Source organism: Diaporthe amygdali (assembly GCF_026229845.1).
Source record: "Diaporthe amygdali strain CAA958 chromosome Unknown NODE_4_length_2575358_cov_65_588622, whole genome shotgun sequence".
Lineage (NCBI taxonomy): Eukaryota > Fungi > Ascomycota > Sordariomycetes > Diaporthales > Diaporthaceae > Diaporthe > Diaporthe amygdali.
In genome coordinates this window covers 1,620,867-1,643,736 of record NW_026517024.1, presented here as the reverse complement: position 1 = coordinate 1,643,736, position 22,870 = coordinate 1,620,867, and the positions used below count along the sequence as shown (strand labels likewise).

Below are 22,870 nucleotides of genomic sequence, written 5' to 3'. Positions count from 1 at the left end.
TCAACCAATCCAACATTCAAGCAGGGGGTATCTCATGCGGCGAATGCAATAGTATGTAGCTATCGGCCGCTTAACGCTTGTACGGTGTGTCCTATATTTCCATCAAGACGGTTCCACCTCATCCCCGTTTAGTTTTACTTTCCAGTAATCCTTGACATCCTGGATCCCTTTACAGGGGCCGGCAGGCACTGGCCAAAAGCGTCGCGCTCTGTTGAAGACAGTTAGCAACTTTGGAGCCAATTGTAGAATGCATGTGGGGAATGCAACACTGACCTTCCTCGCTCTCAAACAATATCGTGATATCATCATGCTCACCCGGTATCTCGGGCAAGTCCAAGCACACAAAAGCCAGATCCTCCGCCGACTCTTCTTGGCCCTCCGGCCTGCGAGGCAGAGGGAACTTTGCGTCGTCGATTTTGATACCCGCCAACTTATTGCGATTTACAGCCTCGAAGATGTCGGTTGGCTTCAGGGGAAAGCTCATGCTTTCACCATGGTGGAAGTCCTCGAAGAAGGCCAGCACCTGGATGATGTTCTCTGACTGCACGACCTGGATCCTTGTCGCGCCTGCTTCCCACTTCTTGTAGATTGGAACCACCATGCGCCGTCGGGAGATGGCTAGGGTCGCTGCTATTCCATCGAATAATACCTTGAATCCGGTCAAAGCCTCCTGGAACTCGTGCAGGTTTCTTTGACTGGTGAATGTGAGTGTTCGCACTGAAGGCGAGCGTTGCGCGAGCTGCAGCGCCTGGTACATATCCTCTGGAGTCTGTTTTGGAACCTGGGATTCCGACAAAGAGATTGTCAGATCCCGTTGCGGCTGCCGTAAGATGGAGAGGCTCAATTTGTCTTTGACAGGTAGTCTAATCTTCAGCTCTCCAGGCTCGACATTGACTCTGTCAGCAATGGTACCGCATTTGAAATCGACGACGATCTTGAGCTTCTCAGCCAATACCGTTTCTGGAATTTCGTCTTCGGTGTCCTCATTGATAATCCTGACTCTCGACCATGGCAACTGGGAGAAGCCTTTCATGGGCCCGGACCTCGCGTTCTGGGATAATGCGAACCCGGTGATAGGCACTTCGGAGTGAACCTTCTCGTCCTGTTGGACAACAGTGCCGACCAAGATACTGTGGAAACGAAGACGTTCGGGTTCGTCGTTGAAAGCCATGACCATTCTGCCTGTTGAGCCCCCGTCGTCAAACCTGAGGAGAAGGGCCGGTTCATTGTGCTCGCCGCGCAAAAATCCGAATTGGACCGGTGTTTGTGGGCTATATGTATGATTCACCGCACTGAGTACTTTTGTGCTCGGGCCGGTTACGACAGCAAGGCGGAAGCCTCGGTGATAGCTTCTCTGCCCTGTTGGCGAAGACTCTTTGAGGATCTTTTCGAATAGGGCAATCTCGCAACTTCGAACTGCCTCTCTAGGAAATGCGGTCGATTGGGCATTCGAGTCGAAATATTGGAAGCTACGCAGAGTGGACTTGAAAACTATTTCCTCGTCTTTCCGCGGCTGAAGGGTTGCAAGCGACTTGGCGTTGAAGTCTTGCATGCCCCATAAGACCTTAAAGTCTTGTGGTCTGCACTGAGTGGCAAGCGCAAAGCCACGAGGCAATTTGACCTCCAGGGAGCATTTTTCCACCCTCCACTTCACGTCGTCCCACGTCGGTCCCGCTGCTTTGTTGCTTTGTATGCGGAACTGGACCGCACCATTCTGGCTTGCGAGACAGAACTCAAGACCAGCCTGCTTCGGTGCTCTTGTCACGGAAAGGAGGCAAGGGAAACGCAGTGGGTGGCTTTCCATCCCCTGTTCCATGAGGAAAACGTCCACAAAGTAGCGTCCGAAGCAATATAGCTCGGATGAATCACCTAGTGGCAAGGTTGCGAGCAGCGGAATCCTTTTGACGGATTGTTGCTGTGCAAGGGACCCTCGAGAGCCCCAGAGCAAGGCGACGACATCCTGACTGACGGCAGGATACTCCAGCCATATCGATCTGTCCAGCGTTTGAGGGAGTAGCGCATCCTCCGGGGGCAAGAATCCGTTTCGCTTCATCGAAGAGGAAAGTTTTCTCAGCTGCGACGTTATCGCCTGACCAACCTCCTGGACTTCTGCATCGATGGAGCTGCTCTTCTGACCCATGACTTCGGGCAGGACTTCCTCATATAGCCAAAGCGCTTTGGCCAGATCCGCGTATGCCTGCTGACGTGCTGCCGACACTTGCCCTTGAGTCTGTGGGGTCTGCGGCGTCTCTCTGATGGACATTTCCAGTGCCATTCTGCCCTTCAAGAACCACCAAAGTGCTGCTCGAGCAAGATCGTCTGGCAGACACGAAAGTATGGGTTTCACTGCCTCGGCATGCAGACGGAAGAGCTCGAAAAGATGACGCGTTCGAGCAACAAATATGTCCAAAGCATCGTCAACGGGTGCGCCAACGTCAGGCACAGCCATGTTGCGCTTTGTCGGGGACTCGCTCGGCCTGGGCGGTTCCCTGGTAGATGGCCATCGCTGTGAAATATTCGGGCTAGATGTAGACGTGTGAGAATAGTTTGACGACGCAGGGCTCTGTTCTACGGGCGGTCTTCTAAATTGGCTCTCAGGAGACTCGGCGCCGACTGAGGACGCCGCTGATGCCCGAGAGTCGGTAGGCGTACCGGGGCCAACGCCACTATGCCTGACTTCCTCCCACTGGTGCTCGAGAGAGTTGGCAGAGGACTGGCGCACGGCTTGGGCAAATGCCATGCCCTCTGCCTGACGCTGTTTCGCCTGGTTGATCTCGATGAAAGACTTCCTCTTTTCGTCGTTAGAAACCACCGAGGTGTCCAGGAATCTAGAAGTGTTAGGGGTGCCTGCAGGCACGGCGGGCACATTCTGAGGTGGCTCGGGAGGCAGATCACGGCTGGGCGCTGGAGCTGGAGCCGGAGGCACAGGAGGTGCTGGCTGCGGAGGAGAGTCCGAAATGGTAGAGAACCCGGTCTGTGTACGTCTCATGGGTTGCGGGACGAATTCTTCCTGTTGGGTCTCCGAGTACGCCCTCTCCCTCTCTCCCTCGCGAAGGTTTGCTATCTTCTGCAATTGCGCTGGTGGCGGGGCAGACTGTGCCCTCTTCCTCTTCCCAATTTCAGCCGTAGGAACACTGCACTCGTCTCCACCATCACCAATTACCTCTGGGAAAGTGTCGACGAATCTAACGACCAGACCCTTCTTGTTTCGTACCCGAGGGCTGTGAGAGCGCGTTCGAATGGGGACGCTGGGCTGGAGTGTCGATTGAGGGGGTTGCTGAGTACTGTACTCGGCCGCGTTGGGATATCGCCTGGCGGTGGAGGTGTCAAGCTTGGCTAGCAACTGCGGGCCGGGGTGATTGACTGTGACGGGCAAGTTGTCGTGAGAGCCGTGGAAGAAGTTATTCAAGTCCTCGTTCCCAGATTGGGCAGGGTTCGATGTCTTGCGGTCCCTCCCAAACAGCTTTCCCATCAGGCGTCCCCTTTTGGAATATGCGTCCTGCTCCATGTCTGTTGTTGGCTGTCGCTGGTCTCGTGATGAGTGTGTTCGAGATTCGGCGGGCAAGGGACGACGGGAGCTTGGTATTTAAACGTAAAAGATGACTCGTGCTCCTCAGGCGAGGTTAGGGGGCATGGTGTCACGGTGGAGGAGGGAAGGTGAGGCCGGGGCCAGCAACGTTCACAGGGCTGTGATGCGTTCCCTCGAGATCTGGTGCGACACGATCGTGATCAATGGCAAGTCAGGCAGGTGTTTGGAGTGGGAGGCTTCAGAAAGGGACGGGACTGGGGCCAGAGTTGCGAGTGCAAGACAGGATAATTATCTTGGGTCTAAATTTATGCGGTGATGTACAATTGCAGCAGAGTAGGTCTAGTAAGGAGGCTCGAGGTTGGCGAGGAGCCCACGGGTAGCCGTTTCAGCAACGTCGTCCTCTCAGGCTGTCAGTCAAGGGTGGGCAATGTGGGTGAACTGTACATGTCTCTGCTGTAACGACAACGTTGGGATACCCTGGACCCTGTCGCGCGCCTCTTGCTGTCACTTACTCACAGTAACGCAGTAAACGCAGCCCTGGCCCTACCCAGGTACCCTAGCAGCCCAGGTATGCACGCTGGTACGGCACAATACCTGAATACCTGGCCCCCGGGTGGGCTAGGCGGGCGTGGGTACAATGTTTCTTAGGTACATACAGTGCTGACCCGTGCATGTGGGACCCCGCCGCGGTTCACATCAGACGTCCGCAGCATGATGCTTGGCCTCCACCCCGTTGTGTTCCTGAGCTGGAGCTTTGGACCCCTTTTCCCAAGCTGCTGAGGCGCTTCTGAAATTAGGGGTATTGTATGAATCAGTGCCTCGCCCGCATCGCCCGCATCGACCCAGCGGCCGCAGCTTCAGCGCCAGCAGCAGCTTGGCCTCGGCCTCCGAGTTCAAAAAGAGGTCTCGAGTTTTCCTTTACGAACAAACCACTTCGTATTGCTTGATTAATGGGCCTGCCAGAAGCTTCAGAGACTTCGGAGCGGTCGCGTGGCCACGCTCAGGCACCGATGGGGCCCCACGTTCTGTGCCCGTGTTCCCGCGGTCAATCGGTGAATGCGCACCCCCCACCCCTGCCTCGAAATTCAGAGTGCCCACGGACGTGGAGCTTCTGTCTGCCTTACTGCTGGGCATACTATGTACCCGGGTGTGCCACGCCCGTCTTGACGGTACTCAATGGATGTACTATCAGAAAGTGGCCAAGAAAAAAAAAACTGCTTAGTTACTGAACTTTATTCCACGACATCTTAAGATTCTCCCGCATTACACACGACGTTCTGCCGAAAGCGGATATTCCAATGGAGAATTTCCAACGTAGGATATCCCAGGGGCAGGTACTCCACGGGATGTTCCCGCTGGAGGCTATCCAGAGGAAGAATACACGTCGCAAACACGGCTAGTAATTTCACAACCGAGTCCCTCGCGACCATCTGGCTGCGGCCGGTCCATCGATGACCTGAGGACAGAGGTCCACCGGCTGCTGCCTCTTGCCCTGTTTTACCGAGCAGATCAGTAGATCAAAGGCCCGTCCAGGTAATGGGGTAGGTCGGTCGCACCACATTGCCGCGGCCCAGGTGGGAACGTGGGAACTGTTGTCGAGACCACAAGGACAATTAAACTCTTATCTCTCTCTCATCTCCCCATCGCCGGGTCTGCGTGCCGGCCCTGCTCCCCGAGCCGTGATGGATTAAAGGCTTGTCTACTGACAAGTACCACCAGGGACATCATTTGTTCGTTTCATGTGGGAAAAAAGTCGACGCTGCAATCTCGACTATGCCCGACGGCTGTATGCCAAGAACGCGCCGTCCGGGTCTAGATAACAGCTTTGCTAGGGCCGTCTGCTCCCTCGACTCGGACGATCTGCTGGCTGCTTTTGCTTGTCATGTCTTGTTGTGTCTGTCTGTTTTGTTGCTCTTGTCTTTCTGAGACAATGGGTTTCATTTCGATAGGCCGATCAGCCGAACTAGCGGAGCTGGTCATCCATGATGGGGTTGTCTGCGGTGAAAGAACAATAGAGATCAGTTCGCACCAGGCAAAGCAGATCTGTGGGATCCCTGCGAGCTATAGGGACGGGACCCACTCTGTTCTTGCGGTGGCTTCCACATGTGAGGCGTCACCGGAGACTCAAAGGACCAACGTCTTATTTCCATCAACACAGGTAGCGGTCAAATGCTACCTAGGTACGCATCCTGCGAATTTCGGTTCTGCCAGTGTCACTCGCCTGAATCCCGGTGCGCGGCAATCTCCTTGTTGAATTGGCTTTGACGTTAGATCTGTGGTCCAAACGTGCTGGCAACCACTCACACGACACAAACACGCGTGGTTAGATCAACGACTCTCGATTGTTTAACGAAGGACCTTTCATTCCCCCGACGTAGGCATATATTTCGTCTTTCGAACCTACCTCGCCTCTTTCCTAAACACGAAACATATGATCCAAAGTTGTACGAGACATCTCGAGTCGAGCAAGGGACATGTGTGACGGCACAGCTATATAAGACTGCACTGTGTTCCAGACGGTATTCTGGAATTCTGACCTTATTTTGGGAACGGCGCTGGCTATAGTGCAGCGGTCAGGTTTGTCGTCTCAACATGCTCTTGAATATGGCTTTACGTATGCTCCTGCCTGGGCTTATCTCCCCCATACAGAAGTCTTGCGGCTCTCCGATCTCATTTTGCGCAGAGCTTGCTTAATGTTATCGTCGTAACGGCTGGACGTGCAGCAAGGGAGGATGAAGAAGGCTAAATAAGATGGCCAGTTTAGGCCCATCAGCCTCCTGGGATGTGTCTTGGATCACGACAGTCGCGACTGTGGACGGGTAAACTGACCTTTCGACTGAGTGACGAGGCTGAAGAGGCGATATAGCATAGAGAGGACGTCTGCTGACGAGTCCGAGACAGGTTCGTCATCGGTGGCAATGACAGTACCAAATCTCTGGATGTCGTGTGTAACAAGCAGACCATGACCTGGTTGAATGCGTGCCTCGCACGTCAGGACTAGCCTTGGTGGTCTCATGAGGCCTTCGAATGGGCAATTCCTCTGTTCACTATCCTGGACCCAATGCAAGTATATCAGGGCCGATTCAAGTCGACATTGACCAAAAAACAATTCTTGCGCGAGGATGAATCCCTTTACATGTCTTTCACGGCAGATGGCAGGCTCAGCAGATACTTCTGATGATGTGTTTCCCCTCGACTTCGATAGGAAAATCCCAAATAAGGTAAATCAGTTACGCAGGGTCTCATGGGTTTAGGAATCGGATAGTGTTACAATTTCTTGGGTCATTCCGGCCCGTCTATCCTCATGACTGATCTAGAAAGCGAAGGCCAAATGGGATTTGCGACTCTCGTCTGAGAACCGCAAGTGGGACGTGGTGAAGCCCCCGTTCACTAAGCGCTTCAAGATCCGCGAAGCTGACGTGGATCGTGGAATTGGGGCTCGGGTTTTCAACCTGAGGAGGCGTACTGGAGATCCCATCCGCGAATTTGTGGCACGGGCAACCGAGTTGTCCTATCAATGCACGGATGAACAGATGGCTGGACTTCGTTACCGTCTGTATGCACATATGGCTGTCCCCGAAGGCCATGCAGATTTCGAATCCGACCGTCGGATCCAGGCCGTCCCGCAGAAGTTCACTTTCTATAGTCTTATTTTAGAGCCCACTAGAAAATATCCCAAAGACAATATCTTACGAGATTTAAGATATACATATGCACATACACACACGTGTCTAGTGTTGTTGCTAAGTTGTTGTTTTAGAGCTACATGGAAGCCACGGAAGGCGAGTGGTGTGACCCGTGTATATCCCCATCTTAATCGAAGTGTATATCGAGGGCAGCAGTTGCAAGAATACTACCTCCTACAGAATTTTGCAGTCCCCAAAGTTGATAGCTGCAGACCAGGGCAGACACATGGATCGTTGAGACCGTGGATGTGCCTGGATATCAAAGGAAATGTTGCCGTCTTCAGAGCTCCCGCAAAGTGTAGACAGGGATATTCCAAGCAGGTACCAAGGAAGCAACATGAACGGAGATGACCACTTTGTTTATTGGAACGAGCGACTCAGTCTCTGCAACCCTGGAAGGCCTTGACCCATCCGAGAAGGTTTTGTAGTCCAATTTCTCCTCTGGTCCTCTGCCTGATTCATTGTAGTAGAGGCTATGCGGACAAACCGACTTTTCCTGTCTCTGCTTGAACGCGAGGGGGAGGGGAAGATGCATTACGAGGCTGCAAGTACAGAGTCTCTCAACATGCACGGCGCAATGCAACGTAGATCAGAATCACGTTGCGGAGATGCACCTGCTGACTGGCTGTCCAGGGATGGTTAAAGGACCGCAAGACTCTATGTATAGGCATCCAATGTACCTTGCCGTACTCCACACGCTGTGGTTGAATCCGAGGAACCGGTACCTGATCCAAGATCCAGCCATGGGCGGCTGTTCTACTGTATGCGGGGGAGCACGGGCCTCGGGTGCGCACAGTCTGTGCCTGCTGCTCTTCGATCAGAGATGCAGAGAATGACATCGGCATACAACGTCATGGGTCGGTGACTGCATTGCTGGCTTAGGGTCCAACCTTGGAAGAGCAACGTACGGCTGGCAAGCCGGGCCTGGGCCAGGGGGGTAGGTGTGGTTGTGCGGGTGGGGGGCGAGGCGAACCCCGCCAAATTGTCATTTGCTCACCCAGCTACTACCGTAGGCTTCTCTTATTCCCACCGGCGACGTCGGGCTGACCCTTCTGCCTGCTCTCAGCTTTCCCTGCCCTACATCATCATCTCGACAAACCAAAAAACCTCACGGTTGAGACTAGATTTCCCAACGGAACCCCCCACTGAGTGTGTGCTTTTTTGCCTCGAGACCGAAATCTCTGCCATCATCCTCCAGCCTTCTTTTTCAAGCTACCTGCTTCCATAGGTGCGTCTCGGCGCGACGAGCTCACACAAACCCCCCTTTGTGTCTTGACTTCCTTGGGAGAGAGGCCTCTCTCCTGGGCTATGCCGATGATGGGGCTTGTGTCTGGAGCACGTCGACGAGCGACATCAAATGCTAGTGCGTGAAATCTACAGTTCCTCCTTTGATAACAGTTACCCATGTATCCCGCCGCCGTTGTGACTGCTACTGCGCTGTGCTCTACTGAACGCTAACCTCCCCCTCGTTCTCCCCGTAGGTAGCCGAGGATCCGTCGATGAAGGCAGAGGTGACCAAGGTGAAGATGAGACCGTCATTGAAGCCGACCAGGGAAATGGTGCGTCAACTTCCAGCCCGAATCCCGAATCTTGTCCATGCTAAATATGTGGAATGCAGTGCTTGGGCATATCATATCCCAGCTCAGGCCCGGTGCAGATCTGAGTCGAGTTACGCTCCCAACATTCATTCTTGAACCTCGTAGCATGCTGGAGCGGATAACGAAGTAAATCGAGCCCCTATCTATACCTTGAAGCAAGCAGTTCCGGCTGACCGTCCGCCTCAAAGCTTCATGTGCCACCCCGAAATGCTCCTACCTATCCCAGAGATGGACGATCCCACCGAGAGATTTGTTTCCGTCGTGAAGTTCTACCTCAGTGGTTGGCATATCCGTCCTCCGGGCGTCAAGAAGCCTCTGAATCCTATTCTTGGCGAGATATTCACTTGCTACTGGGACTTTCCAGACAACACAAGAGCATACTATATTTCAGAGCAGACCTCTCACCACCCGCCGAAATCGAGTTACTTCTACATGGTTCCTGAACACCACATCAGAGTCGATGGATGCCTAAAACCGAAGAGCAAGTTCCTGGGAAACTCGGCAGCAAGTCTGATGGAGGGCACTGCTACCCTCACGTTCCTGAACAGGGGGAAGGACCCTCAGAAGGGCGAGCGATAGTAAGGCACAATGCGATTCGGCAGCCACAACAATACTGACTGTATGCCACAGCTTCCTCACACAACCGAACATGTATGCGAGAGGTATCCTCTTTGGCAAGATGAAGTATGAGCTTGGTGATCACAGTTTTGTTCGATGTCCCGAGCTGGGCCTTGTCGCAGACTTGGAATTCAAGACAAAGGGCTGGGTTGGTGGCACGTACAATGCCATAGGCGGCTTTATTAGAAACGAGAAGACCGGCGAGACGCTATACGAGTTCTCCGGCTTGTGGAGTGATGAGATGGTTATCAAAAATCTGAAGGTAAGCCAAGGATGCCTACTGGGAATACGCCATGGTGACACGGACCATTAACGAGAAAGCAGACTGGCCATAAAGATGCGTTCTTCAACGCACACCGCGCAAAGCCATCGCCTCCTCAGGTCAGGCCCTTAGATGAGCAAGACGAGAAAGAGTCCCAGCGACTGTGGCGCAAGACCGCACAAGCCGTTAAGGATAGGAACCACGAACTCGCCACGGACGAGAAGACCCGGATCGAGGATGCGCAGAGAGACGAAGCCGCCAAGAGAGCCCAAGAAGGGGTTGAGTGGCATCCGCGCCTCTTCAGAAGAGTCAGGGGTGGCCCCGGTGGCTCTGAAGAAGGGGAGGAAGACCTTGAATGGATAATCAACGCAAAACTGTGAGTGCCGCCCTCCCGAGATAACAGCTTACACGGAGCTTGCTGCTGATTCTCAACAGCGACACCTCCGACCCGAAGAAACAAATCGAGCAAATTCTGGACATCTATCCTATCACGCCAGGCCAGAAGGCGAACAGCACTCACTCGATTCCTCCCAGAGCTAGCATAAGCGAGGCTCCACCACCTCAACCGAAGACCGACGACTTGATAGATTTCGGCCAGGACGATACCCCAGCGGAGCTTCCCAAGCCTATGCAGCACCAAATCAAGGACGACCCCAAGATAGAAAGCACGGGGGAGATTTCAGGGATGCTCAAGTCTACTGGCAAGGCATCTGAAGGACCGCTGATCGATTTTCATAATGATCTGAAGAAAAGTGTTCCTAACATTCGAAGATCAGACACGACCGGGTCTAATGACGTCTTCGTAGATGCAAAGGAGTAGGCAAGCACGTCCACATGGTTTAGGCCAACTGGCGTAATAGGACTGTGCTCGAGGCGATGGCTTTGTAGATGATGGAGCACGAGGTCGACTGCCAAACGGGCATGCGGAGGAACACGATGGCGTTAAACTCACTTTCGCCTTTCACATCGCATTACAGTGGCGATCTCTATCGAGACAATATTGCATGGGATTGACTTCATTAATGACTTGGGCTGTTTCCTTCAGCATATCCCTGTGGAGAAATCATTGAATAGACTCCTGACGCCGCAACCGTTGTGATATCTCACATAGCACGCATCCCAATGACCCAATCACCCGTGGTGCTGAGAAATATACGCATGGGCTCTTCGCTTCCCCCCAATCACTTGCACTCACAAGCGCAATTGTGTCCTCTGTATCTTCGTACATATATGTCCAGTCGTGGCTCGCCACGCCGACAAAACTTGCGGGGCGCCATCATTCTCTAATACGAGTACAGCGGAGTGCTCTCCCCTGGCGCTCAAGTCACTGCTCAACCTTGTAATCCTGAGGGAGGTCCTAGTATCTCTTCCGGGTGGGCTCGGGGCTCGGGGACCTCGTGGGGCTGCGCTTGTTGGCGCCACTCTCCTTGAGCCACTTCTTGGTGCTGAGCATCAGGTCGCGGTCCAGCTCGTCGGAGGGGTTCTTGCGGTGGATGAAGTTGCAGAAGCCGCCGCGCACGCAGCCCTCGCCGCTGTTGAGGCGGCAGCAGGCCTCGCGGAAGTCGGTGACGGGCGACAGCTCGCAGTAGATGGGGCGCGCGGCGTACCAGCGCGAGTTGAGGTCGTCGCAGGCCTTCTGCGCCGACTCCTCGTACTTGAAGCGCGCGTACACGTTGCCGATCAGGTGGTCGTTGTTGTTGTCGCACACGACGAGCTCCTCCAGCTCGCCGTACTTGCACATCTCGCACCAGATGTCCTCGTAGAAGGCGTCGAAGTGGTTCTGCAGCTGCGACGCGTTCATGCGGTTCTTGGGGTCGAAGGCGGGGTTCTGGTACAGGTTCGGCATCAGGATCGTCTGGCTGTAGGACGGCTTGACGTGTTTCCGGGAGCAGCGGTCGCCGTGTCTGCAGGCTCCGATTTTGTAGTAGAATGAGCAGTTGACCTGTTGCGCAATTAGTTAGAGGAGCTTGAGGGGGGCGGGAGACGAGGAGGGGTGCCAGGAAACGTACCTTGTCCTGCTCGGTTCCGAAGATGCTTGCTAGATACTGAGCCATGATGATAGGTGTCCTGGCGGCGACTGGTGATATTGGAACGTGGTGTTGCTCAGAAAATGAATGTTGGCTAGGCGCTGTGTATGTCCGGAGGCGGCAGGTTGATCGCAAGATAGGCTCAGCGTGGAGAGCAACGCATGTGAAGTCTGGAAATTTCCCCAGCCACAGCTTGGATAACAGCTCGCTGGTCCATATCATATCGATACCGGCGGTTGCGCCACGATGTATTAGTAAGCGGACCCGTCGAAGCCTCACTACTCACTACAGTACTGCGTCTACCAGAGTCCACAGGGGTCTAAGGCGTAGTATGTAAGCCGGCAAGCAAACCGCCCTGTAGCATGATCTCCTCTGGGATAACCACTGTGATGACTTTCCATAGAGTAGCCTTATATGGATTGCCTTCCATAGGATTACTTATGGAAATACTTGTCTTCTTTTATTGGACAACCTATGAAGTATCAAGAGACAATTGCTTATGTTGGCTAGCATATCTTTCTTTTCTGTTGCTTTCAAATGTACAGCACCTCTGCACATCTTGGAAGACCCCTGTCGTGTGTATACTACATGTATTGTGCACCTGTGATGTTTGTGAAATGCTGTTGATCTGCTTGATCTGCACAGCAAATTGCTTATTGTTGAGTGGGTACTCATCCGCATTGTCCTTCTACTGAGCCTATCCTTGGGCGTTGATTTTTATTTCCTCGTATGGAAGGACTCTGGGTAGCAGGATCACGGCCAGGAGGCTGTCCTCTCACCCGAGCAAGGTATAAGTGCATCAATTTCTCCCGCAGACAGAGACATACCACTAGTGAAGGGGTATTCCGTCGTACGGCTATCAGATAGCAGCGTTGGGTGCGGGCCTACGCTGCTTTTCTCATATCTGTCCTGATCTGATGCACACCCACCCCACCGAACGGGATTCCTTCGTAACCCTGGAATACGGTGAGCCGCGGAGATGGATCTACGGCGGCTGATGACTCGGCCGTATGCTTTCGGGCAGATCAACGCAAGCAGCAGCAAAAGAATGGTTGCCATGTTTAGGAGACCCCACAAATACCTCAGTACAAAATCACACCTCATAGCCCACTGCTCTAAGGTGATTGTCTGTCTGCATTGGGTTAGGTGACCACGTGTTTCGGTCCATGAGAGTGTTTCGCATGCGAAATGCAATAGCATCATCATATTGAAAGCGCATCGCTCCGAGGCAGCCCATGTGGTTGTATAGAACAAGCTTTCCGGGGCCTTCCCTGGCAGACGAACTCATGGCCATCGGTCGAGCTACTGCGAGCCCCGCGTCTGAAAGATACGACTCGTACGAACCCCCATTATTGTCAGTTTCTTGCTCTTCCTTCCCGCTACCCTGCCGTCCATGTGGGGATGGATCCAAGTGGCAGTTCGCAGTGGAGGCAAGCTGGCAATGTCGCGACTTCAGTGACTGCGATAGGCTGGCGCGGAACGTGTGGCTTGCTGAAATCATTTTGTCCAACTGAGGCCTCGTGCAGAAATTTGAGTTTAGTGAAGCTAGATAGGTGATCGCGCAGTAATGCAAGCGCCGCGAGGCCAACGATGGCACCCTGGACCAAGCCATCGATCGGGATCGCAGCCCAACCTGATTGCAAGGTTGGCGAGAATGTATAGGTAGGCAGGTAGGCAGGTACTGAACTAAGAGTTTCGTGGTTCTTCGGCCCAGCATTGCGACAGGCGGTTGCATGCCGAGAAGCTGAGCAGCCGCTGCCTCTTGGCGCCATTCCACTTTCTGCCATCTGGAGACCGGCTAACCGAGCCTGTCGCCTGTCTGTCCTCCTTAGCACTGGGACAATTTCCTGTTGGATAACCCTCCATAAGGTTTCTTCCTGTGGGATAATCTCCCGTGGGATAACCTGCTGTGGGATAACCTGCTGTGGGATAATCTCCTGTGGGATACCCTCCAGTGGGATAACCTCCTCATAGATTGGCATCACCAACCACCTCAGGCCATATTCGCCGAGACAGGCGTGTCTCCCCTCAGCTGCGGAGTCGTACGTGCTGTGTAGCAGACAGACAGACAGCAATGAAAATCCTGGCCAGCCAGCTCCAGCCCCCCATCTCTTCGAGAAGCTCTGCGCACTGCTCTACACTCTGTATCCCTGCCCGAGCTTGATTTGACCCACACCCTAAGCCACAATGACAGACCCATCTCTTTCCCCGTTCCAGGTAGGCTCGAGGTAGGTCTACGTCACACTGAATGCCAGCTCTCTCCTTCAAGGGTCCCCCAGGGGGCATCTGTCCAATGCGCGTTTCTTGCTTGGTCTCCCACAAAGCAGGCTTCCAAGCTTGGAGGTTCCAGTTGTGAGCTGCACTTCTGATGATTCCGGTCCGAGACAAGACCACTTGGACGGGACTCCAAGCAAACAAGGCATTGGCAACAGGCTCGGGAAGCTTACCACCAACCTCCAATATTGCTTAGACTAGTACAATCCAAGCTACCTCAGCACCTTGTTTATCTGTCCCTCTTTTGCTTCAGGTCGGCCGACCAGCCTGCACTTTCTCCTTCCTCCCGTATCATCACATTAGCTCATCTCCCCCACCTCTCGTCCTCATTTCTCCAGGAAGACTGCTTGTGCTCAGGACAGTCGAGCCTTGTCTCCTGGCCAACGTCTCTGCCCGCAGCAAATTTGTCCCACGCCCTTACCTCACCTTCTTTGGTTTTGCGTGTATCAATTGATTCCCCCTCAGCGCTGCTGCATTTCGTAGCCGTGTTGTCCACTCAACATGGCGACCGAGCAAGCGGCATCCGAGCTCAAGCAGCAGGGCGCCATCGAGGCGGCACGCGACCCTGAGAGCTCCGTGACAGCCGACGATGCCCAGAAGAAGATGCTCGAGGAGAGCAAGGCTGCTGGTGTAGCTGCCTTTACCTTTGATCCAGATGCCAGCCCGGAGGAGAAGAGGGCCCAGGCCAGAGCTGTGAGCCCAAACGTCCACGATCCCAGTCGTGTCGTCGCGCCACTAACCCCAAACCCTCAAAGGCTGTTCCAGAGGGATTCCATTCCAAGCGGCCCAAAGGCGCAGCACTCGTGACCGACCAAGACGACGGAAGCAAGCCGCAATACGATTTGCCAGAAGCCTCCAAGGCCGGCGTTGTTGAGACCTCGAAGGACGCCGACGGAAAGACGATACAAGAGGACGACGACGCGGAAGATGGCGGAGCAAAGATGGGGCCGATGACTGGCTGGGCACCCCAGTTTGGCTGGCCTGTTGAGTCTATCCAAGAGGGCGAGAGCCTGCTCGACCATCAGACCTGGATGGAGGGAAAGGTTCCGGACAAGTTCTATGGTGACTGGTACTACAATGCCGCCGTCATCGCATTTGCTTGCATTTCCTCGTGGTTCGTGGCTGTTCTTGGAGGCGGCCTGGGATGGGTCTTCATCATCATGGCCATCTGCGGGACCTACTACCGGACTTCGCTCCGTCGAGTCCGCCGCAATTTCCGGGACGACTTGAACCGCGAGCTTTCACTCAAACGCTTGGAGACTGATACAGAATCTCTCGAGTGGATCAATTCATTCCTCGTCAAATTCTGGCCCATCTACCAGCCAGTGCTTGCGCAGACTATCATCAATTCGGTCGATCAGGTCTTGAGCGGTGCGACGCCCGGGTTCCTCGACAGCTTGAAGCTAAAGACATTCACACTGGGATCCAAACCGCCGCGCATGGAGCACGTCAAGACCTATCCGAAGGCGGATGATGACGTGGTCATGATGGATTGGAAGTTCAGCTTCACCCCAAACGACACCGCCGACATGACCGCCCGCCAGGTCAAGAACAAGATCAATCCCAAAGTCGTTCTCGAAATCAGAGTTGGCAAGGCCATGATCAGCAAGGGCCTCGATGTCATTGTTGAAGACATGGCTTTCTCCGGAATTATGCGCCTGAAGATGAAACTACAACTCCCCTTCCCACATATCGAGAAAGTCGAGATGTGCTTCCTCGAACGTCCGACCATCGACTATGTCTGCAAGCCTCTTGGTGGTGAGACCCTTGGCTTTGATATCAACTTCATTCCCGGTCTCGAGAGCTTTATACTTGAACAGATTCATGGCACATTGGCACCCATGATGTATGCGCCAAATGTGTTCCCTCTCGAGATCGCCAAGATGCTTGCTGGATCTCCTGTTGACCAGGCCATCGGTGTCGTTGCAATCACTCTACACGGTGCTCAGGGGTTGAAGAACCCCGACAACTTCTCCGGCAATCCTGATGGCTATGCTGTTGTCACTGTGAACAAGAGACAGCCCTTGGCACAGACTAAGGTTATCAAGGACACGCCGAACCCACGGTGGAATGAGACCCACTACATCATTGTTACTTCCTTCCACGACTCTTTGGATATTGAAGTCTACGACTGGAACGAGTTCCGCAAGGACAAGGATCTGGGCACTGCCTCTTTTGCTCTCGAGCATCTCGAAGACGATTACGATCACGAGAATCAGCGCCTGGAGATCAAGTCTGGCGGAAAAGACCGTGGTGTTCTTATGTGTGACATTCGCTTTTTCCCAGTCCTGGAAGCTACTAAAGACACGGATGGCAATGAAGAGCCGCCGCCGGAGACGAACACAGGTATTCTCCGGTTCACTGTGGAACAGGCCAAGGATCTCGATGGCTCAAAGAGTCTCGTCGGCCAGCTCAACCCATATGCGAACCTCCTGCTCAATGGCAAGGAAGTACACGCTACGAAGAAGTTGAAGCGGACCAACAACCCTATCTGGGACAACGGGTCCAAAGAGATCCTTATAACAGATCGTAAGAGCGCGAAGCTCGGCGTCGCTATCAAAGATGACCGTGAGCTAGCCGGTGACCAGATCCTGGGAACGTACCAGATCAAACTAGACGATATGCTGGAGCTGATGGCCAAGGGACAAGACTGGTATAATCTCGCTCAGACCAAGACTGGCCGAGTGAAAATGCAGGCTCAATGGAAACCCGTGGCGTTGTCTGGGGTTGTTGCTGGCACTGGAGGCTATCAAACACCAATCGGTGTCATGCGATTTCATTTCAAGAACGCCAAAAACCTGCGCAATCTCGAGGCAATGGGCAAGTCTGACCCGTACGTACGCGTTTTGCTCTCTGGCATCGAGCGGGGTCGCACAGTGCATCACCGCAACACTTTGAACCCAGACTGGGACGAAGTCATCTACATCCCCGTGCACTCTGCGCGTGAGAAGCTGGCGATCGAGGTCATGGACTTCGAGAAGATGGGCAAAGACCGAAGCCTCGGCTTGATTGAGATTCCTGCCAGCGAGTACATTTCACAAGACGACGTTGGGGAATATCTTGTCCACGACAAGAAGGAGCCACGTGAAGACGGCCTTAAAATGCACGGAAAAGGTGTTCCCAAGGGACTGCTCAACTATACTGTCGCTTTCTATCCTACGCTGAATGTCGCCGACCCCGAAGACGAGGAGGAGGAAGAAGAAAAAGAGAGACTGAGCACGTCCGCAGCATCTCAAAACGGGGACGCGAAGCAGTCACTCGATGTACCACGCTCTGGAGAAGCCGGCAAATTCTCCTCCACATTGGGCGCGTCCGCTGATGGAGACAAAGGCAAGGACGGAACACCGCCCAAGTCGCCTGTCACCCCTGTTTCCCCTGGCTTTCCAAGGAAGTCGAGGGAGGAAAGACGCCCGCCTAAGGTTCACCTCACTCCTCAAGAGCTCGTCAAGTACGACTCTGGTCTTATCATCTTCAAACTCATGGAAGCAGAATTGCCAGAAAGCCATTCTCATATCGAGGTTTTTGTGGATGACATGGCTTTCCCCTCTTATGTGTCCTCCACTGCCAAGCATAAGCACAACCAGTTCGATGAAATTGGGGATTGCTTCATTCGCGAGCTGGAATTCTCCAAGTTGACGATCAAGGTACGAGAGAAGGGTGGGAAGCAAGGCGAAGACGATAAGGATCACACGCTGGCTCGGCTGTCAGGCAATACCCTGGACACACTGAAGCAGTGTTTGGTAAGTTTGTTGCCAAACTGTCGGAGAATTTCAATGCTGACTTGACTCAGAATAACCCTACTACTCTAATCATGAAGGATGAGGACGGAAGACCCAGCTCGGTGAAAGTCAGCCTGAAGTATGTTCCAGTAAAGATGCAGCTTGATGCCAGTGAGAGCATCAACAACATGGGCAATCTTCGTGTCGACGTACTGGACGCTGCGGAGCTGCCGTCCGCAGACTCAAATGGCAAGAGTGACCCTTACTGCAAGTTCGAGTTGAATGGCCGAGAGGTATTCAAGACGAAGGTGCAAAAGAAGACACTCCATCCCGCCTGGAACGAGTTTTTCGAGGTTCCAATTCCCTCGCGCACTGCCGCAGACTTCAGTGTCAAGGTTATGGATTGGGACTTTGCAGACAAGCCTGATTTCCTCGGTGGAGCGGCCATCAATTTGGAATCACTGGATCCGTTCAAGGCGCAGGAGGTCAAGCTGATCCTGGATGGAAAGTCCGGTGTCCTGAGACTGCGGCTACTTTTCCGCCCAGATTACGTGACGAGAACCCGACAAGGTTCTTCAACATTCTCTGGTACATTCGCTGCGCCAGGCAGAATCGTTACTGGCGTCGCTGGTGCACCTATCAAGGGCGCCACGGGTATTGTCCACGGCATCGGCAAAGGTGCTTCTTTCATGAAGCGCGGCTTTACGGGCCGGAAGAAGGATGATGATTCTATCCCAGAATCACCATCCGTCGGCCTCCAGGAGTCGCCTGTGGTCATCAATGGTGGTGATTCGACCCCTGGTGGTCTCAAGCGATCGACTGGTATTGGATTCCCCGATGGTGATGTTTCACCGGATGCCTCTCCAACACCGGCCCTAGGTGCCAGCAACGGAAACCATAACCGCACGAAAAGCTTCGGCGCAGCGTCTACACACAGTGCAATAGTGCCTGGACCAGGAGCTGGCACGGCTACATTCACCATCGTTTCCGCCGCAGGCTTCCCAGCGTCCTCGGACTTATTTATTGTTGTCCAGCAGACAATGCCGAAGAACAAAACCATCGGCAAGACGAAGCATCACAAAGCCTCAGGAGGGACATTCACCTTCGGAGAAACATTCAAGTGTGTCTGCGCCCCTGACGCAGCCTTCTCCATCCAGGCCAAGGAAAACCACACCCTTCGAAGCGATGAGGACCTGGGCGAACAGTTCTTCCCTCTTGATGAATCACCATCTGTGAGCGAGAAGACGATCAATGTTGGCAGCGGCACGGTTGTCGTGAAGAGTTCCTTCGTCTCCTCCTCCTCCGAAGCCAACGGTGGCGGCAGTCTGGGCGGCGGCAGTCTGGCGCCGGGCAGCCCTAAGTCGGCATTCTCGCGACGAAGCTTCCTGGGCAAGAGGGAGGGCAGCAGCGCACGCAGCCGGGAGCCTACGCCCAACCCTTAGAGAGGGCGGGCGAATATGTTCTCAAGGGAGTCGCTGAGGTTGTCCCCTGATTCTCAAAGCTAGGAGTAAAAAGGAAAACTGTTTATGAAAATTGTGTTCGTTCGCTTTTTCGTAACTTTATCACTGCGGATACCTATTTCCCTACATCTTCTTTCTGTCGTTTCGGCTTGGATGAAAACGGGTGGCCGCGGCTGGACAAAAGGATTGGATTTGTCCCGTGCTTTGAATTGTGAAGACCGGGGAATTGGCTCCGGATAAAACAGGGCTTGGAGGAAATTCGTAGTACATTGTCTTATCAGACCTTCACCTTGGCCCTTGGTAGCTTTCCAGTAGAACCACTATTAATATGACGATGATGAATTTCATATTGCGATTTTGTCATCCTACGAGCTAGGCTCGACCTTCAATCTGACCCTGATAGTGATGTCAAGCGCAGGCACCAGCCAAAGATGCAGAATGCTGGTTCCATCCCACCGATATTGTGTAAGACGTGAAGAGAATCTGAGGCGGGATTTTATGTCAGGTTCTCGGTCAAGTGTCGCTCGTTTTCATGGAATTGTATGGTGGTGGCTGCTGGCCTTCGTACCAGCATATGTACAAGAGTTCTCATTAAATTTACGTATACGATACGGTTCCTCAATGTCCGGGCTCGCCGGCACTTTCCACCGTGGCCAAAACAGCCTCATTTCCAAACGCCTTTTATGAGTCCATGTTAAACATTCCCGGCGCTCTGATCCATTCAGCTATGTGCAATATCAATGCCGCCCATCCCCACCCCTGGTCCAAATAGTTATCGTTCATTCGTACAAGCGTCGTGTATATCAGTAGTATCTATCTATCGGGTCTTGAGAGCTCAACCAGCGCTCGGCTATGCTCTCAAATGGCGATCATGCCAGCAAGGAAAAGCACTAACGGTGCAGTGAGCTGCAGCCACAGCCCGCACGGCGTCGCGCTGGCGGATCTGGCGCCGCCCGAGACGGCCGTCTTGGAGCCGGCCCTGCTGTTAGGATCGGCGGCGGCGAGCGGCGGGGCCTCGGGCGCGCTCGTGGACACGGGGAAGCCCTGGTCGTCGTAGCTCTTGCTCGCCGTCGCCCACCCGGACGCCACTGTCATGGTGGTGAGGAAGCCTTGTCCGTCCCAGGTGGTGATGGTTTCTTCACCGCCAGCGGCCGCCCCAGGCTGCGAGGACGGAGAGGCCGAAGAGGCCGGCGAGGAGGAGGTTGTGAGGGGGCCCTGTGAGGAGTTTTGTCAGCGTCTTGTGTCTTCGGTGTTTCTGAATCCGGACAGGATGGCTTGAGCCCTTGGAGCTTGATTTTTTTTAAACGTACTAACCGCTGTCGAGCTGTTCGGCACGATCTTGCCGCTCGATGTCATGCGCCAGCCGCTGGGGATCGCGTCCACGCTCGAGACGCTGGTCGACGATCCGCCCGAAATGCCGCTGCCGGGGAAGTTCGAAGAGCCAGTTGAGGTGCTCCCGCTCACGGTGGTGACAGTCGCAGCCTGGCCCGCGTTGGCATTGATCTCGCCGTTGTCGCTCTTGATGGACTCCCACGTCCCGGACATGTCGCCGTATGAGTATTTGCTTCCGGTCGAGTAGTCGGTGACTTCAACCTTCTGCACCGCTGCAGAGAACGGGCCTTGCGAGTAGTCCGTCGAACCGCCGGCCCAAGAGATGGTGCCCTCTGAGTTGCTGGGATCGCCGCCAGCCCAAATGCCGAACTTGAGCTGCATGGGAGTCTGCGGATAGTAGTCGGGATATGTGGACGCCTCCAGGACGCGCACATCAGTGCCACCGACTGACCACACAATGCGCTCCGAGGTCCAGTCGACCGAGTAGGTGACAAACTCGTCCTGGTTGTTGGGAGCGGCGGCGTAGACAAGTGGATCGGTCGCCCTCTGCCCCTTGCCAAAATACATGAGCTGGACCTGAGAGTTGTCAACGCCGAGGAATTCCATGTCTATCTCATCGAGGTCGTCGGATTGGAGCACGACAGAAGTGACAATTCCGGTTCCAGATGCGCATTTCAGGGTGATGTCGACTTTTCCGAACATGATGTAAAAAACACTGTTCAGCTGTGGTGCGTCGCCTGATTTGCTGATTGTGAAGGTGACGCCATCAGAGCCGTATGTCGGCGTACCACCACTGGCCGTGAATGAGTTGACTTCGCCCTGAGTGAAGTCGACATCGATGGCCATTCCCAAGGCTGGATCAGCGTCACATGCTAGATAACTGCCGTTAGAGAGTGTCCATTCACAGCGGTGCTGCAAGGAACGACCTACTTGTTTGTGTGGGGTTGCAGTCGGTAGATGTCTGAGCCGCCGCGAAGCTGGCGAGAAGCGCAGCTGTGGCAGCTGCCCGCAATGACCTTGGGAGGAACATACTGGCTGCTTGAGTAGACTGGCGAAGGAGATGTCGAGGAGCCGGAGCAGAAGCAGGAGACAGTGAGCTTATTCTGCCTCGAAGGCTCTACTCTCTCCAGCGTCAACAGCCGAGGCGAGCAATGCTGGCGGAGTGAGCACTTGTATACTTCTGTGGTCTGCAGTACAGCCGACTGGGTGCGCCTTGCGAGAGAAAACAAACAAGCAGAGGCGGACTGTCTGTGAGGCGGACGTTGGGTGAGTCGCAAAGATGATGTCTCGGGAGACGACATGGCAGCCACATGGGATCGGGTCATGGCTTATGGGTTGGGTTATATGCTGCCCTTTCCCAGCCTCACCAAATCAAAACAAGCGGCCCAGACCAGACCAAAACAGACCGCAGGCAGCGTCATACCGCGACGACCACGTCGATGAGGAGCATGGGTGTGGGACCGTTGTAGGGCGTAATCCTTGCCCTGTAAAAGCCCCCAATGTGTTTGTTTTGATTGGCGCCGCGGGCCGTTGCCCATCCTGTCAAGACTCCCATTTCGGGCAGAAATCGAGGTGGTTGGGAGGGGCTGGAGCGGCCGAGCCCCCTAACAAAACCTGCCCACAGCACCGGCTGATGCTGATAGCGAGTCGACCGACGAAATAGTGGGCCACTCGACTTTCGCCGGTTGCCCTGCTTCAGTCTGTCTAATTTCACCCATCACAACACAACAACGGAGGGACCCCTGAGACTTCACTGCTCAGGGCCAATGCGACTGACGTCAGAGCTCACCAGTTCCACAATGATCACAAAAATCAAATCCCTACAGCAGGTTGTCTAGACCACTGCTATGTTGTGTCTCTCCTGTAGAGAGAGCCCCTGGACCTATGCCAAGCTAGAGACATCGCTTTGCTCCTGGAGCCCACCAAGACGCTTCCGCGGGAGGTGTCACATGTCTAACCTCCATCCAGTACGGATACCGGCATGTTATGGGCCTATGCACATGTGACCCAAATATGCGGGAGGAGCTGCTTGTCTCGCAGGTATCCTGCCATGCACGCCCTTGACTCGACGCAGCAAGCTGCGCCACTGCGTTCGCTGTTGTGGCATCTCGCAGTGGAGGCTCGGAGGAGGAAGAACCCTTCTTCAGACTCGGTTCCTCGTCTCGTGTTCGAGTTTGATGGCATGCATACATAAGCCGGCACACGATACAGCACACAGTGGATCAAAGATGAGCAAGAGAATGATGAAAACGATTTCCTTTAAATATGTAAAATCATCGCTTCCTCTAGCAATTTTCCTGTTTGTTTGGGTTTGGTTGCTTCTTCAGCATTGTTTCCACAAACCTTGTCTCTACTTTGTAGACGG

The 22,870-nt window shown here is 54.0% G+C and overlaps 5 protein-coding genes across 5 annotated transcripts; 2 read left to right on the top strand and 3 right to left on the bottom strand.

The window, feature by feature from the left end:
• Positions 1-134: 134 nt before the first annotated feature.
• Positions 135-3,508, bottom strand: J7T55_008700 (uncharacterized protein; the record flags this gene model as incomplete). Its single annotated transcript, XM_053139045.1, has 2 exons — positions 135-208; positions 274-3,508. The coding sequence occupies 2 exons, from the start codon at positions 3,506-3,508 to the stop codon at positions 135-137; spliced, it is 3,309 nt and encodes a 1,102-aa protein (XP_052997975.1).
• Positions 3,509-8,532: 5,024 nt separating this feature from the next.
• J7T55_008699 (oxysterol-binding protein) lies at positions 8,533-10,513 on the top strand (the record flags this gene model as incomplete). Its single annotated transcript, XM_053139044.1, has 7 exons — positions 8,533-8,578; positions 8,697-8,774; positions 8,834-8,939; positions 9,002-9,391; positions 9,444-9,693; positions 9,756-10,069; positions 10,129-10,513. The coding sequence occupies 7 exons, from the start codon at positions 8,533-8,535 to the stop codon at positions 10,511-10,513; spliced, it is 1,569 nt and encodes a 522-aa protein (XP_052997974.1).
• A 537-nt stretch (positions 10,514-11,050) lies between these two features.
• On the bottom strand, positions 11,051-11,747 carry J7T55_008698 (splicing factor u2af 23 kda subunit; the record flags this gene model as incomplete). Its single annotated transcript, XM_053139043.1, has 2 exons — positions 11,051-11,635; positions 11,703-11,747. The coding sequence occupies 2 exons, from the start codon at positions 11,745-11,747 to the stop codon at positions 11,051-11,053; spliced, it is 630 nt and encodes a 209-aa protein (XP_052997973.1).
• A 2,748-nt stretch (positions 11,748-14,495) lies between these two features.
• Positions 14,496-19,155, top strand: J7T55_008697 (c2 domain-containing protein; the record flags this gene model as incomplete). Its single annotated transcript, XM_053139042.1, has 3 exons — positions 14,496-14,687; positions 14,750-17,734; positions 17,785-19,155. The coding sequence occupies 3 exons, from the start codon at positions 14,496-14,498 to the stop codon at positions 19,153-19,155; spliced, it is 4,548 nt and encodes a 1,515-aa protein (XP_052997972.1).
• An 876-nt stretch (positions 19,156-20,031) lies between these two features.
• J7T55_008696 (glycoside hydrolase family 16 protein) lies at positions 20,032-21,535 on the bottom strand (the record flags this gene model as incomplete). Its single annotated transcript, XM_053139041.1, has 3 exons — positions 20,032-20,388; positions 20,488-21,377; positions 21,436-21,535. The coding sequence occupies 3 exons, from the start codon at positions 21,533-21,535 to the stop codon at positions 20,032-20,034; spliced, it is 1,347 nt and encodes a 448-aa protein (XP_052997971.1).
• Positions 21,536-22,870: the final 1,335 nt, after the last annotated feature.